Consider the following 26,110-nt stretch of genomic DNA (forward strand, 5'->3'; position numbering starts at 1 on the left):
CTGGGAAACCGACCCTGTAGCTGATTGGCTATTAAGGTTAGTTAGCCAGTCAGCTAGACGCGTCCTCAGGCTGGCGGGAAGTTGTTTCTTCTGAAATCAAGTGTATTAAGTTTAAGGGTACTTAATAACGTTAATTATCCTGCTACTGTCCAGGGATGGCTTTCTACTAGGCTTTATATAGCATTGCTGTGAGGATTTGATTGCATTCAGCGACGAGAACAGTAGAGAGGCCAGGATGTTGTATCTTCACTACCCCAACTCATCTCTAACCCATCTCAAAAGTTCTCGTTGGAGCACCACCACCATCATTCCAGAGAACACAGTTAGTTTGCACTGCTCCACAGCTCCTCAATACTGGGGGGGTTTATACCCCTCTAGCAAGCCCACGCCTGGCATTAGGCTGCATGGTGCCATCAGGTTGGGCATGATGTCAATAGGCTGTACGCATTCATTAGGAGGGGTGTCCACAAACATTTATACGTTTATGACGTACAGTCTATGTTGGGATCTTCACCAAACCAGGTGAAAAGTTGGTTGAATACAAAAAATACACTCTCATACCTTCCATGTAACTTTGATGCTCTGAGAGGAAATTGCTTCGAGAGTCACATCTTGAGGCGGACCTTCAGGATCTAAAACACAGAAGTTGCAGGTCAGCTTTGTAAATACAGGTCCCCATAGACTTACTTGGATGGTTGGCCTAGACTGGTAGACCTATAGACCTGACCAAAGCCTCTATACCGATCAGCCTTAACATTAAAACCTCCTGCCCAAAATTGTGTTGGTCATGCAGCCAAACAAGCTCTGACCTGGCGAGGCATGGACTCCACAAGACCTCTGAAGGTGTCCTGCTGTTAGATCCTCTAAGCCCTGTAAGTTGTGAGGCGAGACCTCCATGATCATCAGTGAGTCTCGGGCATCCATGATCCTGTCGCCGGTGCACTTTTGTAAGATACTGACCAATGCATAGTGGCTACACCCCACAAGCCCTGCCTGGTGTTTTGGAGATGTTCTGACCCAGTCAGTCATCTAGCTGTTACAGTTTGGTTGTGTCCACTGTTTCTGCTTCAGCACCTTCAGCACCTTCAAGAACTGACTGTTCACTTACTGTCTGCCACTGGAACCAGATCATCAATGTTATTCACGGCATCTGTTCTGGTTTTAATGTTATGGCTGGTCGGTGTGTCCTTAAACTGAACTTCCACTATTGGCCACTAGATGGCATGATTGCAGCATATTTCCAATGCTGATGAACTATTAGGCATGCTATTAGGCATGTTACCTCCAACTGAGCACTGCTGGAGAAGCTTTAGTTTATTGCAGGCTTTCCTTCATCATCCTCATCATCCTCATAGTAATACTCATGTTTCTGATTTAAGCCGTATTGGTCTATATGTAGGAACTCCACTCTCTGTCTTTATCATATGTCTTCTAATGTGATTACCTGCTTCATCAGTGGTCACGGTGAGCTCGTTGCTGGGTTCACTGTCTCCAATGTGGTTTTTGGCGAACATGCGGATGTTGTAAGTGGACGAAGGGTGGAGCTCAATGATGGTGGCCAGATTCAGAGTGGGGGAGACGTCTCTGGTTCTGCGAGCTTTGTCCCAGGTTGCTGTTAAAGAACGATGCAGGGTAAAGGGTTAAATGCATGGTAGGCAGATTTTGTGGTGTTGGAGATTTGTGTTAACTTTAAGCAACAAATGAAAAGAATGGAAGAAATTAAGATTTAATCAATAAAAGAGCAATTAAACAAATGTAGAGTTTTATAATAGGTATTTTTGATTGAAATGATATAAACAAATCCATAATTAGAAGCTAGAGGCAAGCCAGGCTTTTTTATATAGGTCTTTTTGTACACTGCCGTCATTTTAGGTGCTTAAGCTATAAAATACAAAGATAATTTCCATAAAAAATGTAAAGACATGTTAAGGAATAAACAACATTAAAACAATATATTTAAAAGAAAGAAGATTAAACATATAATAAAATTAGGAAAAGTGCCGTTACTTATAACATCCTGTGATCTATCACATCAGAAAGGCTTTTGCAGGATAAAACAGTAAATTAACAATTATATTGTAGTTAAATAAAATTAACTATGAAGTAAAATAGGTTCAGATTTTAAACCAAACAAACAAAATTATGACATTTAAACAAAAGAAAAGTCAAATTTGGATACTAGAATAAAGCTACAAAGTTTTAATATAATAATAAAATACAAAATAAATAAATACATTTAAAAAATGTACTAATAACAGTACTAGTAAATATAGCTAAATATACAGAATATAAAAGTTACATGAAAATAACATAAATAATAATAAATAAACAAATACAAAGGAGTAAAATTGCAAAAATATAGGCAGAGTGGAGGTGGTTAGAAGTTGAAAGTTGACACCATCATGAGAGCTAATGATTTTTACCCAGTAGTGAATTCCAGTTTGCTGGTGGTCTGATGATTACCTTTATTAACAGCCAGCATCATGATACAAACAGAGCATAAGAAAATGAGTGATCATTTTTAAAAAATCAGCGTTAAAAGGCTTCATGCTCTCGTTATCGTTTCTGATGAAGGTGTTGGTACACTGATAGGCGTGCTTCTCAATACATGGGTTTAATAGAGATACAGAACCTTACCATTATGTTGAGGCTCTTTACACTCACACACCTCATTTACAAGGGCCATGACTATCAAAGTGGGGACTGGGGACCTCCAGGTGTCCTCAACATATAGCTAGTGGGTCACACTGATTAGACACCAGCAGTCAGAAAGAAGTGACCAGAAGGTTTCTAATGATACACACCACTCAATCAAGCTAAGCGTATCTATCAGTGCTGTGTAGGTCCTCCTGAGGCCCTGATTACATCACTGAGTGGGATCTTGTGCTCCACCAACAATGACCAGATGAACATCTGCTAACCATCAGTGTAAGTCTCTGCTCGGTTCGACTGCCAGCTGTGGGCTGTACCTGATTTATTTTTGCACTCAATGTCGTATCCCGTGATTGGGCTGTTCCCATCAAATCCCATCGTCCAGCGAAGGGCGATGGTCCTCTCCTTCACCTCTCGAATCTCCACTTTAGGGGGCTCTGGGGGCTCTGAAGACACACGATAGAAACGCCTTTGATTTCGAGAACCAGGACAATTTCGTTCTTTCATCGGGACTTTCTTTTTGTCCCCCACATTAATGACCCTCGAGCTGCAATGGAGCTCTTACCTTGGACTGTGAGCTGAATAATCCCTCTGTCCTCACCGTAAGAGTTGATTGCATGGCATGAAAAAAAGCCGGAGTCCTCCCTCAGAGTGGGGTAGATCTAGATGGGCCAAGATGGGGAAAGAAATTGCCATTGTGAAACTGAATTTCGTCTGGGAAGTCAACTCTGGAGCGATTTATGGTGTTCCTGTAATGCCGTTTGTAGCCACTAGCTGGCATGATTGCGCTATTTACATTGGAATTGAGGTCTGGCTCCTCAGAGCTGCAGTGATCAGCAGCTGTAATAAAAGCATGCTGTAATTTAACATGAGTTATTTCTCTCTCAGAGCTCAGTGAAACAAGCAGAGCGGGGTTTTCAGGAATTTCAGTGGGTTTCAGGAAACCCACTGCTGCGTTTACAGGCATCCTTTACATCAGTTAGTCATCCTCTAGCTTTCTGCCATGTTTGGGTCATTGGTTGACACGGAAACAAAGAGAAACTTGCAAATTTGTAAATTTGCATGTTAATGTAAGTCAGGACCATAACTAATATAATGCTCATGTGGCGCTCTCACATGCATGGAACAGTGGGCTAGGTGGGTATCAGTTGGGCATGAACTCTGAGTGGGTTTGTACATGCGTTTTTACTGGGACCCAGTTAGGCTTCCCAAATGGGCCTCATTATTACAGCCCACCTTAATCTCACATGGGTCTCATCTATGCTCTATATGCAGCGTACAGCCCAAACGTTTAACCCCTCCTGGTCCCATTCACTGACCCTGGTGGGCATTCATATGTGGGGCCAACATAGAAGCCATGGACAAAACCTTCTGGTTTCCAGTTAGGCTTACCCATACAGACCCAACATGAACATGTCATCTATATAGATGACTCCAGAAAAACAGAAGAAGGGTACCACTTTACTGTTCTACCTCCAAAAATGCAAAAATCCACCTCCTATTGGTCAAAAAGTCCAAACAGCAAAAATGTAGACATGTCTGGGAAACCAATCATAGTGGTTCCAGTAATGTGTCGCCATGGCATTACTGCATTACTGGAATAGCTGTGGCATGAATAGCTCTGTATGGTGTTTTTGCCACAATTTGTTCTAGATAGGCTAATGGGCTCGGTTGGGCACATTTGGCTATGTATGGACCTCCTCTACTAGCATAGAACATCCCACCAACTTTGGGAAACCTGAACTTTTACACTGATGCTCCATCGAATAACACGGAATATCTGGTTTGCCATCAAACCATAAGTGTCCATATGTGGAGCCATGCTATAGTTCACATACCTCCAGTGTGGAGATGACCTCTTCGCCGACCTTCTTGACGGTGACCGTGTGCCTCCACATGTCCGGGTTGATCATGTGGGACTGCTTCTCCTTCTCCACCTCCTTCTCCCACCGCACCATGATGGGCTTCTCACCGTGGGCCTTACAGCTCATCTCGATCTTCTCACCCTTCGTGGCCAGCGTGTTGTTGGGGTACGATGTGATCATGGCAGGGACTGTGACGTACAGGGGCGGGGCGGAAGGGGAGGGGGGAGGAGGTGGAGGGAAAAAGAGAGGCCATCAGATGAAGCTTTTGTGCTTTTTGAGAACACATCAGTGAAAGGTGCTTCTCAACTCTAGTCCTGCACAGTCTTGAGCGTACCCTGCAGCAACACACCTGATTTAGCTCATACATGACTATTACCTAGGAAACTACCTTCAGTAGAGTTGGATCAGGTGGCTGGACACAGGGAAGCTAAAGCTGGGCAGAGCAGACGTTCATAGGGTTTCTGGGACAAATTTACAACAATCAGCCATAACATTATAACCACTGAAATGAATAACATTGATTATCTGGTTTCAATGGAATCCTCAAACCGGCGAGATATAGCCATTTACAGTCAGTTCTTGAAGAACCTGAGCCACTTTGACAGGGGCCAAACTGTGATGTTCTAGACGACTGGGTCAAAACATCTCCTAAACATCAGGCAGGTCTTGCGAGGTGGGGTGTTCCAGGTATGCAGTGGTCAGTACCTACCAAAAGTGCTCCAAGGGAGGACAACCGGTATACTGGCGTTATGGGTTATGGGTGCCCAAGTCTTATTGGTGTGATCCATGGAGGCCCAACCCACCTCATAAATACCACAGGACACCTTCAGAGGTCTTGGACGTGGAGTCCATGCCTCGATGGGTCAGAGCTATATTGGTGGCACGAGGTGGATTGGACCCAACATCCTCCCATAGGTCTCTCTCTTTACAGAGTCTGGTGATGTATTAGCGGCTGTAGCCAGCGATGTAAACACGGTGTTGCTACTGTTGAGCTCAGAGGGTAGATTACACTTTATTTATGTTGAAATATGGATTAAATATCATAACTAACTCGTAACACAGCTGCTCCTCTCTTAGCTTGTAGTGTATACATATATATATATATATATGTAATATATATATATTACATGTAATATTACAGAACAACGTAATATAACGTAATATAAACACAGATCCAGCTCTCTGTTTTTCCCTGTTACACACACACACACACACACACACACATACACACACAACCCCCTCTGTGTACACACTCATGTCCCTGACCACTAGAGCAGCCATTTTACAGTGGGCAGGGTGTAAAGAGAGAGCTGTGCTGGGGAGTTCGTGTGCAGAATGGTGTGTGTGTGTGTGTGTGTGTGTGTGTGTGTGTGTGATGTTATTGAATGTGTCAGGTGAAGGGTTGCAGCCGTTTACATCTCATCTCATATTCGCCTCAGCCTTTTTCAGCTGGGCTCTGAAAAACAGGGAGGAATCGGCCTGGTCCTGCTCCGTCCACCAATGCCTTTTTGATAGCAACAGTTGCTATGCTGGACCAGCTAGTCTGTAGGTTAAACAGCTGGATAGTCTGTAGGTTAAACAGCTGGATAGTCTGTAGGTTAAACAGTTGGCTAGTCTGTAAGTTAAACAGCTGGCTAGTCTGTAGGTTAAACAGCTGGCTAGTTGGCTAGTCTGTAGGTTAAACAGCTGGATAGTTGGCTAGTCTGTAGGTTAAACAGCTGGCTAGTCTGTAGGTTAAACAGCTGGATAGTCTGTAGGTTAAACAGTTGGCTAGTCTGTAGGTTAAACAGCTGGATAGTCTGTAGGTTAAACAGCTGGCTAGTTGGCTAGTCTGTAGGTTAAACAGCTGGATAGTCTGTAGGTTAAACAGCTGGCTAGTCTGTAGGTTAAATAGTTGGATAGTCTGTAGGTTAAACAGCTGGATAGTCTGTAGGTTAAACAGTTGGCTAGTCTGTAGGTTAAACAGCAGGCTAGTATGTAGGTTAAACAGCTGGCTAGTCTGTAAGTTAAACAGCTGGCTAGTCTGTAGGTTAAACAGTTGGCTATTCTGTAGGTTAAACAGCTGGCTAGTCTGTAGGTTAAACAGCTGGCTAGTTGGCTAGTCTGTAGGTTAAACAGCTGGATAGTTGGCTAGTCTGTAGGTTAAACAGCTGGCTAGTCTGTAGGTTAAACAGCTGGATAGTCTGTAGGTTAAACAGTTGGCTAGTCTGTAGGTTAAACAGCTGGATAGTCTGTAGGTTAAACAGCTGGCTAGTTGGCTAGTCTGTAGGTTAAACAGCTGGATAGTCTGTAGGTTAAACAGCTGGCTAGTCTGTAGGTTAAATAGTTGGATAGTCTGTAGGTTAAACAGCTGGATAGTCTGTAGGTTAAACAGTTGGCTAGTCTGTAGGTTAAACAGCAGGCTAGTATGTAGGTTAAACAGCTGGCTAGTCTGTAAGTTAAACAGCTGGCTAGTCTGTAGGTTAAACAGTTGGCTATTCTGTAGATTAAACAGTTGGCTAGTCTGTAGGTTAAACAGCTGGATAGTCTGTAGGTTAAACAGCTGGATAGTCTGTAGATTAAACAGTTGGCTAGTCTGTAGGTTAAACAGCTGGATAGTCTGTAGGTTAAACAGCTGGCTAGTTGGCTAGTCTGTAGGTTAAACAGCTGGATAGTCTGTAGGTTAAACAGCTGGCTAGTCTGTAGGTTAAACAGTTGGCTATTCTGTAGGTTAAACAGCTGGATAGTCTGTAGGTTAAACAGCTGGATAGTCTGTAGGTTAAACAGCTGGCTAGTCTGTAGGTTAAACTGCTGGCTAGTCTGTAGGTTAAATAGTTGGCTAGTCTGTAGGTTAAACTGCTGGCTAGTCTGTAGGTTAAATAGTTGGCTAGTCTGTAAGTTAAACAGCTGGCTAGTCTGTAGGTTAAACAGCTGGCTAGTCTGTAGGTTAAACTGCTGGCTAGTCTGTAGGTTAAATAGTTGGCTAGTCTGTAGGTTAAACAGCTGGCTAGTCTGTAGGTTAAACTGCTGGCTAGTCTGTAGGTTAAATAGTTGGCTAGTCTGTAGGTTAAACAGCTGGCTAGTTTGCTGGCTGGCTAGCCGCTATTGGTCTACATCACCTACATTATCTGCATCTACATCAACCATTGGTCAAACTGCTACCCACCACAGCCGATTGACCTCAACCTAAAGAAGCAGAAACCAGCCCAGATTTTTCTTCTAATGTAAACATTTAAAAGGAAAATGGTAAAAACGGTTACCCATTAGACTGAAAATAGAAAAGGCGAACAGTAACTATGTAGCTACACAAATATGAAAGAATGATGTTAGTGGGTGAAGTGATTTTTACCCCTGAAAGTGGAATTTTACGTTTTCGATATTCTCTTTTTTTGCTTACTGTACGTCTTCATGCAGCATGTATTCATTAATCAGACGGACATGCCTACTTGGCCTTCTGTTCCATGTGCCTGTCGAGGTTATTTTGTATTTATTACCAAAAGAATACAACGACGAGAGTCTTTGTCTTACAGGAGTGATCGCAGCTTCCCCCCCAGGCTGTTAGCTGTCTCCATCATGACTGCATAATTGCAACGTTGATGTATTTCTTTAATATCCAGCAGAATTACAGGCAGCAGAAGAGAACACTGAATTGTCCTCCTGAGATACAGTCACCCTGTCTGATTTAGCACGGGGCAGGACCTTCCCAACACTTTTACCCTAGATCAAGACAATCTTTTTCACTTGTTCACTAAGAAGTGCACTTCACCCTTCAAGTTCAAAACCAGACAGTGCAACCCATGTCACGTGCTGGCTGCTTCTGGCTGCTTCCACCCAGGGCCTCTCCAACATCCAACATCAGTACCTCACTTCACTTGTGCTTTTGTGGCTGAGGGCAATCAAATTCTTACAGCAATGTTCCAAAATCTAGTGCAAAGCCCTCTCAGGAGAGTAGAGGCCGTTGCTGACACAAATCTGTAATTGACATTCTTGATTTCTGAAGAAATGCTGGATGAGCAGATGTCTAGAAAGTTTTATGAGTCATATGAGAAATATCTCAAAGTGTGATAATCAGCTAGCCATGCCATTACGAGTAATCCTTAGACCTGAAGTTATGGCTTTAGCTCATCTGAAGAGTCAGCTTCTTCACTCAAGAGGCCTCCACATGAAAACCCGCTGTTTTAACATGCATTAACTAAAACAGTTTCCAGGTTTCATTCATCTTAACATTAACACTGGTCTGCATTCACATTTGCAGATTTGGCCAGCAGATTTGGTCTCATTCACATTTCAAGAACTGGCCTGCATTCACATTTGCAGATTTGGTCTGCATTCACAGTTCCAGAATTGGCCTGCAGATTTGACCTGCATTTACATTTCCAGCCTTGGCCTGCATTCGCATTTGCAGATTTGACCTGCTTATTTTTAGCACTGGCCTGCATTTACAGGTCCAGCACTGGGCTGCATTCATGTTTTTTGTCATTTGCTTGCTTTCACATTTCTAGATTTGACCTACACTCACATTTCCAAAATTGGTCTGCAGATTTGGTCTGAATTTGCATTTCCAGATTTGACCTACACTCACATTTTTAGCACTGGCCTGCATTTACAGTTCCAGCACTGGGCTGCATTCACGTTTTTTTTGTAATTTGCTTGCTTTCGCATTTCCAGATTTGACCTACACTCACATTTCCAGAATCGATCTTACTTGCTTTTGCCCAACCACCAGCCGCCACGACCGCCCAGCACTTGCAGCAGTCCTGCCTCGCTGTGTCTGAAGCTTCATTTTCTGAATGCGAATGGTGATGGATCGTTGACCACAGCATTTAAATGGTTTGCCCGCGAGGCACTGGGACAAAGCCTAATAGAACTATTGATGGGTTCTAATGAAGCAGAAGGCCAAGGAATCTATAGTCTAGAGAAAGAACCCATTACACATAAATTGGTCTGGTGTGCAGTTATAGCATCATATATTCATATGAATCCTTTAACTTTGTTTATATAACTCATGTTACGTGTCAACATTTGTGTCTCAAAAAGTCATAAATAAATAAATAAATAAACAAAATTAAATAGATGCAAAAGTTTGACTCCATGCTTTCATGGTTGGGAATGTAAAGGCTAGCATGTGCTTACTTAAAAAAATTGCATTTTTAATATGAATGATAATTAACCATAATCCAACAAAATGCATGCTATAAATAATCATAATTAAGAGCCACATTTGCATATTTGCACTGCTGCTGCATTAAAGCATTGTATCTCCGAAATGGCAACTTTACAGGAGAAGGAAAAAACCTTCTTAACTTCCAATGGAAGTCAATGTAAAAAGATTTAATTCCAAGTCATTTCGGAGCATTTCTATTGGTCCATTCATCAGGAACTTTCAACACAATGTTAAGACCGACTGCCAGATTCACATTCTGCCAGAAAGTGAAAATCCCTTAAAATGGAGATACGAGGTTCACAGCATACCCATGCAGTTCTAAACAGAATGCAGTACATCGACAGTACCGGGCTAAAGGGGCGGGAATCGGTCAGTTATTCTTGCTGAGACATTTATCTGTTCCTTTTTCTTTTTTTTTTTTACTCTCAGGACGTGAATAAATGTACTATTAATTTAAGCCACTCGAGCTCATATGCACACAGACCTAAAAGGCCTGAGACGAGGACTGATGATGAATACTAATGCACACACATGCACTGTAATGGTGTTTAAACAGGGAGGGGTTACAAGTGAATTAGGGCCCAGCTCATATGCAGCTGTTGTGCCTGAAACTCCGAAAACCGATAATATCATCAGCCAAGATCATTCTATAATTCTTTTCATTTTTTTACTTTAATAGTTTTAGCCAAACAGTGCTAACTGCTAACGCTCTGGAGTCTGAGGGTTTTTTTGCAATTCTTTGCATATCCTTGAAAGGCACTTGAATATGACAGCAAAATAGCCATGTTTTATATCCGAATGTTCAGAACAACCTCAGCTTTTTTTACTATACCGAGACCCCATGTGACCTAGAGCACAGAGTGAAGAGATACTCCGGCCCTAAACCCGAAAAACTGAAGCTGATTTTAGAAATTCTTCAGATTTCCTGTGAAAACATACCTTCACTCATGTGGACGAATTGTTCTGGTGCTTGAAACGGGTTTACCAGAGTCTCAGCTTCACTAAAGCATCGACTGTCTGAATAATATGCATTCTGTAAGAGGCAGGAGACGAGTTTCTGAGCGTCCATTGGTCAGTTTCACACAAAGCCATAGACGGACACACAGATCGATAACAGATGAGAGGCAGATGACGGGCATACGAATCCACCAGTTAGACAAGACGAGAGGCAAAGACTCGACTGTCTTTAGAGCCTCGTAACTCTGGATCTGAGTCATGTGGAAAGGGGCGGAGTCTACAGATGCAGGAAGTATTTGACCTGTATTTCTGCGCTGTATTATCAATAATATATAATAATAATAATATATCTAGAGAAACAGCAAATTGATGTACCAGTGTTTGATCCATCCATCCACCCATCCATCCATCCATCCGCCCGTCCATCCTACAACCTTTTTATCTGCTACTTCCTGGTCAGGGTCACGGGGGTCACAGGGGGCTACTAGGACTCATTTGGTGCAAGGTTGGAAGAACCCTAAATACCTAAATACCCAACAGAGATTATTAGGAGAGGAGAAATGAGGAGACTAGCCTGGTTGAAGTATGAACAGAGTATGAAAGGAGTTCTCAAAACGCTGGCGTCTGTTTACGGGAAAAAAAAGGCCCGGCCTTCGGCAAGAAGAGCCAATCAGCATGCTTGTTATGGTGCGAGCGGAGGAACCTTCCCTTGATGTGGAGATCTGGAAAAGCAGGTGTTTTGGGCATTATTGCACCGAACGCTACAAACTATTCATGAGGGTTTTATCAGATATCAGACAGCTTTTGACCATTTGACCTTTAAGAGTTTCCAGTGATTTGTTTTTGTCATTTCAGGAGGTCATGGGTTTGAATCCCAGCAATGAACCACATCGACTGAACCTTAATATGAATGGAGCCAAGCTGGAGCCAACGTAAATTACACTGAATACCCTGAAAACCTGGCTGACCTCTTTCTTTTTGGGGGGCTAGGATGGCCCTCCCTCTCCCCCCTATTACTCATCTCGATGCTAGTCAGTGTGGGCGGTTTCTCCTCCAAGCATGTTGAGCTTTGTTGGACTTGCGTTAGTCCAGTGTGGTGGTGCTTCACGTGACTGGCTCTGATAGTATCATGTAATTGGGAGGGGGGGCGTCAACAGCTAACCTTTGGCTTTGCTGACCAATCACTCCAGCCTTATCCTTTTACTCAGCTGTGCAAAATCAACATCCGCAACAAGGTGGAACAGCAGCCTACTCAACTTTGTTGACTAATGGTTGCAAGCCCTGTCCTTTCCTGAACTGCCGAGCAGCGGTGGTGTGGTGTGGTGTGGTGTGGGGGGAGTCCGTGGTTTCTGCTTAGCATCCAGTCCTCAGGGAATCCTGCCTGTTTTCTCCTCTCGCAACTCTCCCGAGAGTGCCGCTCCCCTCCCCACCAAGATTTCCCTTTCACCTGGACATGTTACCATGCCAACCAGCTCCGGCCTGCCGGCGCTCTCGCTCTCTCTCTCTCTCTCTCGTTCTCTCTCTCCCTCACCCCAGCTCTTAGAGGGGGCTGTCAATGGAGGACAAGAATAGAACAAACATCCAGAATTGATTTTCAGAGGAGCACAGTTACCGCCACTCATGTTCATATCACTGGAGGAGACTGGTGAGAGTGTGGCGAGGTATGTCTCTTTAGCGTAAAAATAATGGCTAGCACTTTCACCCATTCAGAACTCCTGGGTTTAAACTGCTTTTTATGTTTCTGTTTCAGCCAGAGAGCTTTTCGCATTTAATCAGGTTAATTAGGTCAGGGTCAGAGTTGACATTTTGCTCCGTTTAGCATTCTGACGCTTGACCTCAAACCATCAACACCCTCCGATCGGATTCTGTCCTTCATTAAAAACGTTGCTGAGAAGAGAACCTTAAGAAATATCCTTTTGACTGTCATAAATTGTCTCAAATGGCTCTGCTAAAAGTATTGGGACACCTGCTCGTACCGTTGTGTCTTCCTTAATCAAGGATATTTAAAAAGCAGGAGCTAGCATTGCTGTGAGGTTTTGACTGATCACCATCCCACCTCATCATCCCCAACTCCCCCCAACTCATCCCAAAAGCATTGGATGGAGCACCAACCATCCGTCATCCCAGAGACCACAGTTCTTCCACTGCTCCACAGCTCAATGTCGGGGGCCTTTATACCCCTCTAGCCCACGCCTGGCATTAGGCAGCATGGTGCCAATAGGTTGATGCTTGTTCATCTCTTCCAGAGAGAGTCCTATTCTATTGGCAGGACTTTCTCTACAGGAACCAGACAAGCTGTGTGTATGTGTGTGTGTGTGTGTGTGTGTGCATTTGCACATCTGTGTCAGCAATGGGTACTTAAACTTAAATTAACTGAATGCCTTCATTAGAAGGGGCGTCCACAAACATTTGGACATATAGTGTACAAGTGTTAGATGTTAGCCTACATACGTTTGTATAAGCTCTGTTTTTGGACACCTATAGGCTATGGGCTGAATACACCCCTATATCACCCCCCGCCCCCCTCCCACCGTTTGTCTCTGTGTTGGGAATGTAGGCCACGGCTGCTCCGCCTGACTGGGTCATTGGGGAGATGTGATGTGTGTGTACAGCAGCACCCTGCCCCGCGCGGACTCTGCTCGCCAGGGGTAAACAGGGAGATGACTGGTTAAGTGGAGGCACTCGGTATCCTCCGCTGATACCCTTTACTGCACCATTGGGCTTTGCATGGAGAATGAGGCACACGGTGGCGCTGAACGCCGGCCGGCCAGCCAGCGAGCGGAGGAAGGGGAGGAGGGGCTTACTTGAGTAGCAAGTGGTGGAGAACCAAATGATACGGCCTGCCATTATCTAAAGGCTTCAGCTTTATGGGGCATCCTTAATGGGCACGACTGGCGTAATTACTGCTAATTGACACTGACAAACGACGATGGCCTGTCAATGCGTCTGTGATGACTGTTTACTGGGCAGCGTGACAGAGCAGTACGACGCTTTTAGGGATGGATTAAAGCAAGTTCGTCAGAAAATCTCCCAGTCCAAGACAAGAACGTCTAGCAAAGTTTCCACACGGAAGCCTTGGCTGACCAGTTATCGCTCTAGGCAGATTTCTCCTTTACAATATCCGGAGAATTCGGCCTTTCGTCTCTCGCAAGGCCACCCAGGTGCTCGTCCAGTCTCTTGTCATCTGAAGACTTGACTACTGCAGCTCCCTTCTGGCTGGTCGTCCTATACGCACCATCAGACCAGTCTTCACTGGCTTCCTGTAGCTGCTGCCCAGGTTATCAGATTCAAATCTCTTTTATGGAAAAAAATACATGAAAAAGTTCTAAATCATGTTTATTACATAAATATTCTGTAATATTTATTGAGCAGACACTATTTTGAGCTCTTTTGCATAACTGTTTGTGAAGAATACATCACAAAAGAAAAAAAGTCGTTTCTCAACAATTTCACGGAAGCAGATTAAGCAGATTAATAACATGCAGTGAGGTTAAATGTGCAACATTCTGAAGTAGAACTCATTCCCCATTGGCTCCTGACATAATCTATTTGCAGGTTGGGTGTGTCCTCGCCCCCTTCACTCACTGACAGTGTGCAGTCGTCACCCCGAGGCTACAGTCTCTTAGCTATGCAGTTAGTCTAGTTACATTTTATATAAGGGTTGGCTGTCTTGCCTTAGTGTTGAAGGCTAGTAATAGTGTGACCCTATGCTGGCAGGGTAGTGCAGTGGTCACTCTGGCATCGCCCCAGGATTATACTGTTGTTTTTTTGACAGATAATAGATTAGAATAGGCAGTTAATAGTAGGTGCCACTAAGAAGTTGTAAGCTTGTGAGACTCAATTGTTTTTACAATGTACCTATCTTGTTTTACAGTACATTTACAGCAAAAGTGTTGAATATAAAATGTACATGAAATTCTGGCAGCTGCGAGTATTTTACTATATACATCATTTTTTAAGTGTACGATAATTTTTTTTTATTTTAATTTTTTGGACATTTTGTCTTTGAAATAATTGCGATAATTGATATTGTCACACATAAAATGATAAAATGTTTAATTATTTAGAACTACAATTATTTTTAGTTAAAAAAAATTAAGAATTGACCACTTTTATTGGTTATAAAACCACCTAGTGCCCCCCCACCCCCTGAAAATACCCCCCCCCTGAAATTACACCACTGTTTCCAGCATCTATTGTGCTTGAACCCCTGAAATTGCTGAGCACTGGTTTGCTCGTGTCTTATCTGAAGAAGGGGGGGGCTTCCATCCCCTCCTCTGCTGATAGCAAGCAAGGGCAGTGCTTAATGAGGGTCTCAGCTGAGGTGAACATGGCGGGATCACAGCGGCCGTGGAGCCCTGGTGCGGCGCTCGGGGAGGCTCGGTTACTACGAGCGGAGCACAGTGAATCAAAACAAGAGCTCTACACCTCGGGGACCTCCCCACCACCACCCGCACCAGGACATGCACACACTACATTATTCTACCTGCCAGTCCGATCGATCACATAAAGGACACGGTGCTGGATGAGGATGTGCGTGTGAATGTGTGTGTCGCATTACTGTATATTCAAGGGAGAGGGAGAAGAGAGGGAGAGAGAGGAAGAGAGAGAGAGAGAGAGAGAGAGGAAGAAAGAAAGAGAGATGGAGAGAGTGGCTGCATTTGGCACACATGAAGAACAGCTCTGCAGGGAAGCTTCTGCTGCAGCTTGATAAGGGCTATGCTGGGAAATAAGCCCCTCTAACATCAGAGCGTGATCAGCTGTGAATGTGGCCTCTGCAAAGGGGCAGCAGACAGGGATTAACTAGATAAAGTGACGTTGAAACAAGGCTCATTCTGCCAGCACATCACACTCACAACTGTACAACACCTTCCCGCTAACGCTGTGTGTGGTTGTGTGTGTGTGAGGAGTGATGAAATATCTGGCACTGGCTGAAGAAGTTAAAAATATGAAGGATGTTGGAAAGTGGGATGTGTTCAGCAGGCTTGGTGAATGTGTTTTTGTAAATGCATAAAGAAAAAAAAAGTAGCTGCCAAATGTCTGGATTATTTGCCCAGAAATGTGTCAATTTTTACATTAAATTTAAACACGAATTTCCTAGAAATCGACTTATTCATGCAAAAAATTCTGTAAAAAATGAACGAACCCCCCAAAAGTGATGAGTATTAGCCAATACCAATAATACGACATTTGCATTTTAGCTCAAATTCCCATTTAATTTAGGCCCGGTTCTGCTGACACAAGGCAAGTTGGGTCTATGGATTAATTCATTCATTCCAATGCTGTCATCTGTGAGCCTCAGGGATAGGCCGGATCCTTCAGACCAGGCCACTTGTATATCCAGTCTTCAACTGTCTAGAGCCTGAGCTTGTTCTGAGCCACTGCAGCCTCGGCTTTCTGTTATTGGCTGAAAGAAGTGAAACTCATCATGGTCTTCTGCTCAAGGTTGGACGTGCTGTTGTTGTGCATTCTGAGATGCTTTTCTCCAGTGTTACTGTAGCCTTTCTGTAAGCTCCAACCACAGTCTGGCCATCAACACAGTGTTTCCATCTGCAGAAATGACGCTAACTGGATGTGTGGTCTCTCTGTGGTAGTGATAGTAACTTCAGGCTCGTGCAGATGGCGCTGCAGAAAGATGATGGGGCTATAAATACCTGCAGGGTGTGTGACAGGACAGGAGTGACTGCTTTTGGGGTGTGAAGGAAGTCTGAAGAAAGTAGCTGAATCTGCAGGTGTATGGAAGCATACGGTCATATGGGTCTACCAGCAGTGGCAGAAACCCCAGTCCACAGGAAATTCTCCTTAGAATTGTGTCCGAAAGCTGAAACTGATGGACAGGGACCGCCAGCATGTTTCACAGCTTGTGAATAAAAAATGGCTTCGCTTCCAGGCAAGAATTGCTTCTAGAAGTCAGCACAGGTCCTTCACTACCAATTTCTGAAAGAACGCTCCTCAGAGAACTGCAGACCATCAACATATGGAGCATATAACATATGTAATTCTGCTAAAAAAATGCTGAGAATTGCCTATAGGCTGGGATTTCTGCCACTGCTGGTAGACCCGTATGACCGTACGCTTCCATACACCTGCAGATTCAGCTGCTTTCTTCACACTATAGTCTTTGGCCACGCCCAGATGCAGTCACCCCCTTTAGCCAATTATTAACTGCATCTACTTTGCGTCCCATTTCCCACACATCCAACGAGACCCTCACTGCACTGTACTGCACTATTCTCAAAGCCTGAGTCCTGTCACACACACTGCAGGTATTTATAGCCTGATCATCCTCATGCAGCTCCATCTGCAGGAGCCTGAAGTTACTGCCTCCTTAAACACCAAGGTGACTTTTTAAATTTCTGGTCCAAAGAGCTTCACAAGTGAGATCACACCTTTCCCCATTTTCTGATGGTTGATGTGAACATTACCTGAAGCTGCTGGCCTGCTGATCTGCATGACTGTACTGTACAGCTCGGCTGACACATGACTGGCTGATGAGATAATTGGATAATTGCATGAATGAGGAGGTGTACAGGTGTTCCTAATAAAGTGTTTGATGGGACTATATGGTATTACTCCAGTGCTCCATTGGGCTCAATCTATTTAAAATATGCCTGGATCAGCCTGCATCAGCAAATACATACACCCAGACACACACATATGCTGGCAAACAAAACACACACACACACACACACACACACACACACACATACACACAGCTTTAGTGCTTCTTCAAAGCTAGCTTTTCCACATGGCAGCTTCTGCTTGAGTTGAAGGCTTAATGGAGGGGGATAAGTTTGGCTACCGAGCGCATAGACGCACATGTCCCGGGTAAACGCACTGCAGTGGAAAGCGTCAGTGAAGCAGAAGCTCCACTACCCCGGCCTGGAACTGGTGCTTCTCCTTGCCTCTGCGACACAGTGACCTGATTTAACCTTTGAAAAAAGCCAACCGCTAACCCCTGGAAAGCCCATGCACACAATAGGTTGCTCAAAACATGGAGTGGCCAAGCCAACCAGAGTCAACCGCAGGTCCTAGCTTTCCTTGGTTACGGTGCATGCATAACAAGACCTCTCTGCTGATTTCAGGGAAGCAAGCCTTGTTTATGTGTGTTTTAAAAAAACAATGGAATTCTACAGTATATACAAACCAAAGGCTATGAAAAGGCTGATATATACAACATGTCTTCTCGTATAAATGTCTGACATTGAGTCAGTCTGGAAAATGTAGAATTTTACATTTTTAACCATTTCAACTGAAATCAGCCTGGAGAATTTGCATTGAAAGATTTTCTCTAATATTTGGGAATAATATTTCTGGGCAAAGAATCTGGGCACATATTCCAAATAAACGTAGGAAAATGTCTTTTTTATATATATAAAATTTTCCCCCCTGTTTCTCCCAATTTAGTGCTGCCAATTCATTTGTAGCTCCGCCTAGCACTTGCAATGCCTTCCTCCAATACATACAAAGCCAGTCACCGCCTCTTTTATTGGCCGACCTGCTCAGAGGAAAGCACCAGGTTCCCAGCTCCATCGCGTGATCCCAGCTCCATCGCTTTCCGAGTCACGAGGGGAGAGAGAGCGCCATCTACCCACCCGGAGAGAGAACATGGCCAATTGTGCTCTCTCTGACTCCGGCTGCTGATGGCAAAGCGGCATAGCACAATATTTGTACTCGTTCTACTCCTTCTACTAGACTTTCTACTAGACTTTAAGGGATTGCTGTGAGGATTTGATTGCATTGTGCAAAAAGAGCATTTGCAAAGTCAGGATGTTCAATGATCACCACCCCACCTCATAAGTAACCCCAAAAGTACTGGATGGAGCACCAACCATCATTCCAGAGAATACAGCTCCACTGCTGTGTATGTGCGTGCGTGTATTTGCACATCTATGTCAGCAATGGGTGCAGCTTAAAGAATCTGAATGCATTCATTAGAAAGGGTGTCTACAAACATTTGGACATCCTCACGTTCCTGTTAAATAATGTAAACATACATAGTGAAACTTCCAGGACTTTCACTGACCGGGACGTATAAACAAAAACAGGGTTCAGCAAAGCAGGGCCTCTTACTTTTCACATTGAGGTACATAGACTTGCTGACGTCGGCTCCCACGTCGTTGCTGACCTTGCACAGGTAGTAGCCCGCGTCCTCCTCCAGCACGTGCTTTATAAGCAGCGAGCCATTGCCCAGCAGCTGGATCCTGTAGCCTGAGTTGAGTGCGATCGGGTGAAACTGCGGCACTCCAGCACCTGTCAAAGTGTTCAGAGCTTCAGTTGAAACGAGGAGGAACTTCACTGCAATGCATTTACACAGTTTTCCTTTAAGAAAGTGCATTCATTCATCATCGGCATAGACTTTGCTTATTTTGACCATGGCAAAAAACATTCCGAGCATTTTTGTGATGTAAGTGCCAAGCTAACTGTGATGTATCCTCCTTATCTGCCACGCCCACTTTTTAAAGAGTTGGTTTCTTCTGCCTTTGTGTAGGAATTTCCCATCATTTCGTATCAGAAGGTTTATGGTCGTGTTGTATTCGGAGTAAATGCAGTCTAAAGGAGGCTACTGCTCTAGAAAATTATCATAAAGTTCGCTAGCTCTGTTAACCCAGCATTCCAACAGGCTATAGAACCTTAATTAGCGCTAACTAGCTTTCCAAGACCACATTGGTCCACCACATCTGAAGAAGAAGGAGACCTGCTCAAGCGTCCGTATGTCTGCTCTCAACACCTGGACATCCTTACCCAGAGAAATGGCTGATGTAGCCATTTGGGCCCGCTTGTGAGGGTCTTAGCTAGGGAGGTTAGTTCTTAGGCTAACTATATACTACCTGATAGCCTCACAAACCGATGTAGCTTTCAACATTTGGGTGGGCGTTGGGCTTAAATTTAGTGCCTTCAACCCAGATAATACTAAGTAACACTAAGCAGACATGAGCAGTGGGTTCACAAAGCAAACCCCACTTACCTTTGGAATACTTCCACTCTATCGTTGGTCGCGGTTCTCCGTCGGCAGAGCAGTTCAGGATCACGGCTTTCCCGTAAATGCCATCCTGGTCTTTGGGCTGGACTTTGAACTGTGGTGGCACTGGAAACAAGGGGGCGAGATACATCAACCACAATGCACCAGCTCTGCAGCTGCAATCCAGTGTTTTGTACCGAGTTGAAGGAAGAAAAGCTCTCCTTACCCCTGACAATGAGCTGGCTCTGATATTTGACCACGGCGGCGTCGTTCCGGGCGATGCAGGTGTACGTGCCGTTGTGAACTCGCTGGAGGTTGGAGATGCGCAGCGAGCTGGTGAAGTCGATTTTGTCGATCGTCACATCCAGGCTGGCGTTAATGGGTTTTCCGTCCTTCTCCCAGTCGATGGAGATGGGCAGGTCTCCTGACCGCACCACACAGGGCACGAAGACACGGTGGCCAATGGAGTAGCGCGGGAACTCGAAGGGCTGGATGAAGGGGGGCACTGAGGGGAACCATAAATAAATGCATTTAATATTCAAGAGGTTCTTAAGGTTCTGTATGTAGTTTCAGAGTCATGAACATATCTGGAACTTAGAGGTTTATCTGTCTAACATGTACACTGTTAAAAGTATAAGGAACCTTTGGAGGTTCTTCAGTTTGAAACTGTGGAGGAACCTCTGAAGGTGCTTTAAGGAACGTGACTGAAAGTAGGAAGGAACTAGCATGAAGCTAGGTGTAATAAGACTGCTTGTTACAGTTTCATGCTAATTAGCAGCCATTCACTTTCACTGAAAGCAATATTAGCTGGTTTCGTTTAGAAATGCTAATGTTGCTATCACTGAAAGCAATGACTAACAATAAATACATTTATTTGATGCTAATTAGCATCCATTCAATTTGACTGATTTCAATGATAGCATCATAAACTTATTTTTGGTTCAAAATAAGTATATATATTTATGCTAATTAGCATCCATTTACTTTCACTGATTTCACTGATAGCAATATGAATTTATTTCTGGTACAAAAAAGCAAATGTTGCTATCATTGCAATTAATGGCTAACAATAAATGTACATTTTATGCTAATTAGCATCTGTTTAATTTCACTGATAGCACCAAAGGCTAATGTTGCTATCACTGAAATCAATGACTAATAAATATATATATTTTTTTTTTTTCCTATGCCAATTAGCAATCATTTTATTGTACCAATAGCAATATTAACTTATTATAAGCTATAATTTAAAATGGCTAACAATACAGTGAATTTCATAATGCATCCAATTAGCATCGATTCACTTCCACTGATTTCACTAAAAGCAATATTAGCTTGATTTGTTTAAAAAAGCTAATGTTGCTATCACTGAAATCAATGACTAATAAATATATATATATATATTTTTTTTTCTATGCCAATTAGCAATCATTTTACTTCATTAATAGCAGCATTAACTTATTTTTGGTTTAAAAAGCTAATGTTGCTATAATTGAAATTAATGGCTAACAATACAATGAATTTCATAATGCTAATTAGCAGCCATTCACTTCCACTGATTTCACTGAAAGCAATATTAGCCTGTTTTGTTTAATGTTGCTATCACAGAAATCAATGTCTAACAATAAACAGATTTTCTTAATGCAAATTAGCAGCCATATACCGTCACTGATTTCACTGATAGCAATATTAGCTTATTTTTGAACGAATAATTCCTTCATTAGCTTCAGTTTTTGTGCTAAAACAGTCAAGGTTAAGCTTTCTAAAGGCAGTCGTGTATCCTGAGCTATTACCTTTCACAGTGACATAGACGCTCTGGTTTTTGAAGACTTGTGGCTGTACGAGAACATGGCAGGAGTACTCCCCCTCGTCCAGCTCCTTCTGCACGTTCAGGAGCTTTAGCGTGCCGTTGTTTTCGAAAGCCCGCTGACGATCGTTGAATGGGAGCAGGTTGGAATTCTTGTACCATTTGATGGAGTAGTACGGGTAACCAATGACGTGGCAGTGAATGTACGTGTCTCGCCCGGCGATGGCGGTGAGGTTTTTCATGGGTCTTATATCGGCAGGACCTTTGAAGACACGAAAGAGAAATACCTCTCTTTAACCCTTAGAAGTCTGGAGTTAGTAGTGATGCATTCGAGTTTCGTCACAGCTGGTTGGTTATGTGCTGAATCTGCATTTACATTTAACTTACAGTTTGTACCGAGTCTGAGCTTCATCTGAACGGGCAAAATACCATGGTTACAAGCAACACCTCATTGCTGAAAAGTCCAGCTCAAGACCATCCGCTGGTTTCGGATGGTCCGAGCTGGTCTTTGATGATCAAGCTGGTCATCCAGGCGACAACATACACTACTCTGCAGGTGGCTAGCTAGTTAACCAGCTCCTGACCAGCAGGGGGTGTATTGCATTTGTTTCTGCTTTGATCCTGCTTGGTCTTGCTGGTCCACCAGTCTGGTCATGCTGGTTGACCAAATGGGTAAAGCTGGTTGACTAGCTTGGTGATGCTGGTCATGATGGGTAAACCAGTCTGATTATGCTGGTCGACCACAGTGATGAGGCTGGTTGACCAGCACTGTGTGTATTGCATTTGATTCTGGTTCTGCTTGGTCATGCTGGTCATGCTGGTCCACCAGTCTGGTCATGCTGGTTGACCAAATGGGTAAAGCTGGTTGACTAGCTTGGTGATGCTGGTCATGGTGGGTAAACCAGTCTGGTCCTGCTTGGTCATGCTGGTCGATCAATCTGGTCTAGCAGGTCATGCTGGGTGACCAATCTGGTCGAGCAGGTCATGTTGGCTGATCGAGCAGCTCTGCGATGCTGGTCAACCATGCTTGGTCATGCTGGTTCTTTAGCTTTGTGATTGATCATGCTTGTAGACCAGCTAAACCATCAAACTCAAACAAGAACATATGTTCTATGCTGGTCAAGAGCTAAGCTGGTTAACAAGCTTAACCCGTTTGACCATCTAGCTGACCAGGCTGTTTTTTTTTTTTTTTGTCCAGAAGGGGTGCTATTTAAACCAATTTAAATAAATTTAGAATCAATTCAATAGCTAGCCTAAATAACCTAAAGGTTTTGTATTAATTAGCATATTTTAGCATACTGAACCATAGTATGTTGAAACCTCATTATTCAACTGAATATGGCTTATGGTGTTGTGTGGTCTTAGTAAACATAGTAAAGTTACCAACCGTTTAACCCAATATGGTTACAGCGGATTTCAGTTCATTTGCGCTATCACATCTATCACACTGCCAATCCATGGCCTACTGGATATGCAGAACTGCAGTTTAAATTCCTAACTAAGGGTGGTTTTGAGAACTCTTTCGGAATATTCAAAGCCTGTAAGATGCTGTTCGGACCAGCCCTAGCATTCACCACCACATTACACATCACATCCACTACTATTACAGAGCCAGTGATGCGACAAACGGTCATTATCCCGTCTCTGGAATGGCACCGATTTATCCGCGGCGCTTCTCTGCCACTGACAGTCAGGGAACAAAACAAGCGCAGACTTACACACTGTACAGTCATCGGGACTGACAGCATTATTATTTCTCCCCAAAAAGAAAAAAATCCCATCTCGGAGGCTTAGCACATAACCTTAATTAAGCTATCATGAGCCTGAAGGAGAAATTCTAATGCTGGAAAGGAATAAATAAGCAAACACAACAAAAATGGGTCAGTAATGGAAATGAATTGGGAGGGAGGGCTGTGCATCTTCATAGACATGATCACTCCGCGGAGCGACCTGCGAGCCAGGGCCAAATAAATAAAGACATCTAGGAATACAATGACACCCACGACTAGGGTTTATTAAGGGGGTGTTCGGGTTTCATGGACGGCTTTGTTCATATTTTTATAAACCCCTGTTGAGTATGAGCAGTAATACCACAACAAAGCTTGGCTGGAGTGTGTAGGAGGTACAATATACTACTGTTAGCTGAGAATAAACAGTGTATGACAGATTAATCAGCCAGCGCTAGGTAATGTGGGCAGAGATGATTTGCATGAATATGGAAAAAACACACACTTTTATTACGGCTCAATCACTCCCATAAAGGCCACAGTGTAGCAAAAAAAAAAAAAAAAAAAAAAAAAAGATTTTACACAATTTTCTTATTTTTAAATGCTGTTCATTGCCCAAAAAAATGTTAGCTTTCAGACTTTCAGTTGTTTATTTAGCTAAAATACATTAGCTACGAGGTTATGAGCGTATGTACACCAGTTAGCACTGTTCTGCTAACTGCATGTCTAAGTCATCGCACCTAGTGGAGATGTTCAGTAATCTCTAATAGACCCACTTATGTGGTTCTGGACATGCTGTTATCTGTAAAAATGGACAAACGTCCGCTAAAACCAGAGCTAGCAGTTGTTTCAAAGCCAGACGAGTCTGTGTTATGTTCATTTTTATAGACAACACTGTGTCAAATTGAGTGGTCCAGCAGAATAAGGTGCTGATCACTATGACAAGGGGACTATCGGGTGGAATCCCGGGTCATGCTGCTTGCCATCGGCAGCAGGAGCCAGAGAGAGCACAGTTGGGCCTAGCTCTCTGGCACTGGCATCAGTTCATAATAATTTTTTGTGATAACTATCCGTAAGGGAATTCTTCAGACGTCTGGATCTATTCACTACTGCTGTGAACAATTTAGCAAAATGGTCAAATGTGACAGTAAAAGCAGAGCATGTCTCACTACTATTCTACAGAACTACTACTATGCAGAAATGACCCTTTAAGACTGGCTAACAAAGCTACGTAAGTCTCAAAACTCCAGTGCAAGTTAACCTCAGACACTAACTGTGTCATACTGCTAGGTATCCAAAGCACCAAAATGAGCTACGCATGTGTGTATGTGGGTGTGTGTGTGTGTGTTTTGGAGGAGCTGATCTGACAAGCACCTCTTACGTTTATTCGAGCCTGGTAGGAGACCGTCCCGGCCGAGTTGTTGCAGGTACAGCGGTACACCCCGCTGTCGCGGACCTGCGTCTGGGAGATGTTCAGGTAGCTGATGACGTTCCCCTCTGCAGTGATGCTGTGGCCCATCCGGTGACGGCTGTCCTTCATCACCAGGTCATCGTCCAGCGTCCAGGTGACCACGGGCTGCGGGGTGCCTTTGACGTGGCACATCAAAGACACAAACTCGTTCGGACTCACCACTTTCTCGCTGAAGGCCGACAAGATCTTGGGGGTTCCATCTGGGAAGACAATGCAGTTGGTTGTGGACTTGTAGGAATGAGGCCATAGTTACCAAAAAGTACATTTGTAGTTAGAAAATTACCTAAATAATTATTTAGTTGTGTAATTAATTACATATACACCCATTTCATTCACTTTTGAATAGGTTACTATTATTTATATAGTGAAATATATAAAGGGTTAAAATAATAAAGGTTATTATAACGTCAGATCTTGTAATAGATAATTATCAAAGGTAAAGGTGCTCTAACCCTGACCACTATAGAAAGCTCTACTCAAAGCTGGCGAATCGGTAAAACGTGACGGGACTCCAGGAGAACATGGTGGTGTTGATACTGGAGAGCAGCTCATCACCTCCAGACGCTAGATATGGGAATGCAGGTTTCTATGGGAACCAGGCTTCATGACCGCAGCATCTCCTAGGCCAGTGTCTGCAGGGGAGAAGCTCTGGTCATCCTGATCAACCAGCGTGGTCATGCTGGTTGCCCAGCTTGCTTTTGCTGGTCATGCTGGTTGTCGAGCTTGGTCAGGCTCGTCATGCTTGTAGACCCCCTAAACCATCAAACTTAAACAAGAAGGAGAACATGGTGGTGTTGATACTGGAGAGCAGCTCATCACCTCCAGACTCTGCTAGTTATGGGAATACGAGTTTCTATGGGAACCAGGCTTCATGACCGCAGCCTCTCCTAGGCCAGTGTGTGCAGAGAAGAAGCTCTGGTCAAGCTGGTTGCCCAGCTTGGTCTTGCAGGTCATGTTGGTCGACATGAGGGGTTAGGCTGGTTGTCTAGCCATCAAACCATCAAACTCAAACAAAAAAAAAACCCTGCACTGGTCAAACAATTTAACCAGCTTGACCAGCTTGACCAGGGTGTGTCGGGAGTGCAGGACAGCAAAGGAAACAGCCTCTGGGCTCTAGACCTGGGTTTTAGACACTGGGCCCATTTAAGGCTTTAGGTGATACAGTAACCCTCAGTTTTTCGGCACATTGCAAACAGAAACACAGTTGAAGTCTCACAAAGGACATTACTGACCTTCTAAGATGACTTGCACAAAGTCCTGAGCTGAGATCTTGCCTTTCCTGGCAAAGCACTGGTAAGCTCCACCATCACTCTTGGCCATGCCGTCCATCACCAGGTTCTCCTTGTTGATGCCGTTCATGTGCACGCTCACGCCAACATTGATTTTGTCGCCGTTGCGGTACCACGAGAGCTCGTACTCGCCAGAGCCAGTCACACTGCAGGTCAGGGACACCTGGCTGCCCACGCTGCCCTTCACTTTCCTGGGACTGACCACCACCCGTAGCGGCTCTGAAACGGCATAGCGTA

General features: G+C 43.9%; 1 protein-coding gene across 2 annotated transcripts in view; it reads right to left on the minus strand.

Annotated features, from left to right (window-relative positions):
* Positions 1 to 26,110, minus strand: part of dscama (Down syndrome cell adhesion molecule a) — a 117,627-nt gene that overhangs the window by 21,021 nt on the left and 70,496 nt on the right. Inside the window, exons 6-16 of one of the 2 annotated variants that reach the window (XM_072658712.1) lie at positions 25,817 to 26,092; positions 24,488 to 24,784; positions 21,373 to 21,648; positions 19,806 to 20,084; positions 19,586 to 19,705; positions 18,691 to 18,870; positions 4,491 to 4,705; positions 3,218 to 3,314; positions 2,970 to 3,098; positions 1,445 to 1,612; positions 562 to 632 (exon numbers count right to left, since the gene is read on the minus strand). In XM_072658712.1, the coding sequence (XP_072514813.1) occupies positions 562 to 632; positions 1,445 to 1,612; positions 2,970 to 3,098; positions 3,218 to 3,314; positions 4,491 to 4,705; positions 18,691 to 18,870; positions 19,586 to 19,705; positions 19,806 to 20,084; positions 21,373 to 21,648; positions 24,488 to 24,784; positions 25,817 to 26,092 (2,108 nt within the window). Of the gene's footprint in view, positions 1 to 561; positions 633 to 1,444; positions 1,613 to 2,969; positions 3,099 to 3,217; positions 3,315 to 4,490; positions 4,706 to 18,690; positions 18,871 to 19,585; positions 19,706 to 19,805; positions 20,085 to 21,372; positions 21,649 to 24,487; positions 24,785 to 25,816; positions 26,093 to 26,110 lie in introns of those variants that run through there. The other variant, XM_072658713.1, reaches the window with a different exon arrangement.

The sequence above is a fragment of the Salminus brasiliensis genome, chromosome 16 (assembly GCF_030463535.1).
Source record: "Salminus brasiliensis chromosome 16, fSalBra1.hap2, whole genome shotgun sequence".
NCBI classification, from domain to species: domain Eukaryota; kingdom Metazoa; phylum Chordata; class Actinopteri; order Characiformes; family Bryconidae; genus Salminus; species Salminus brasiliensis.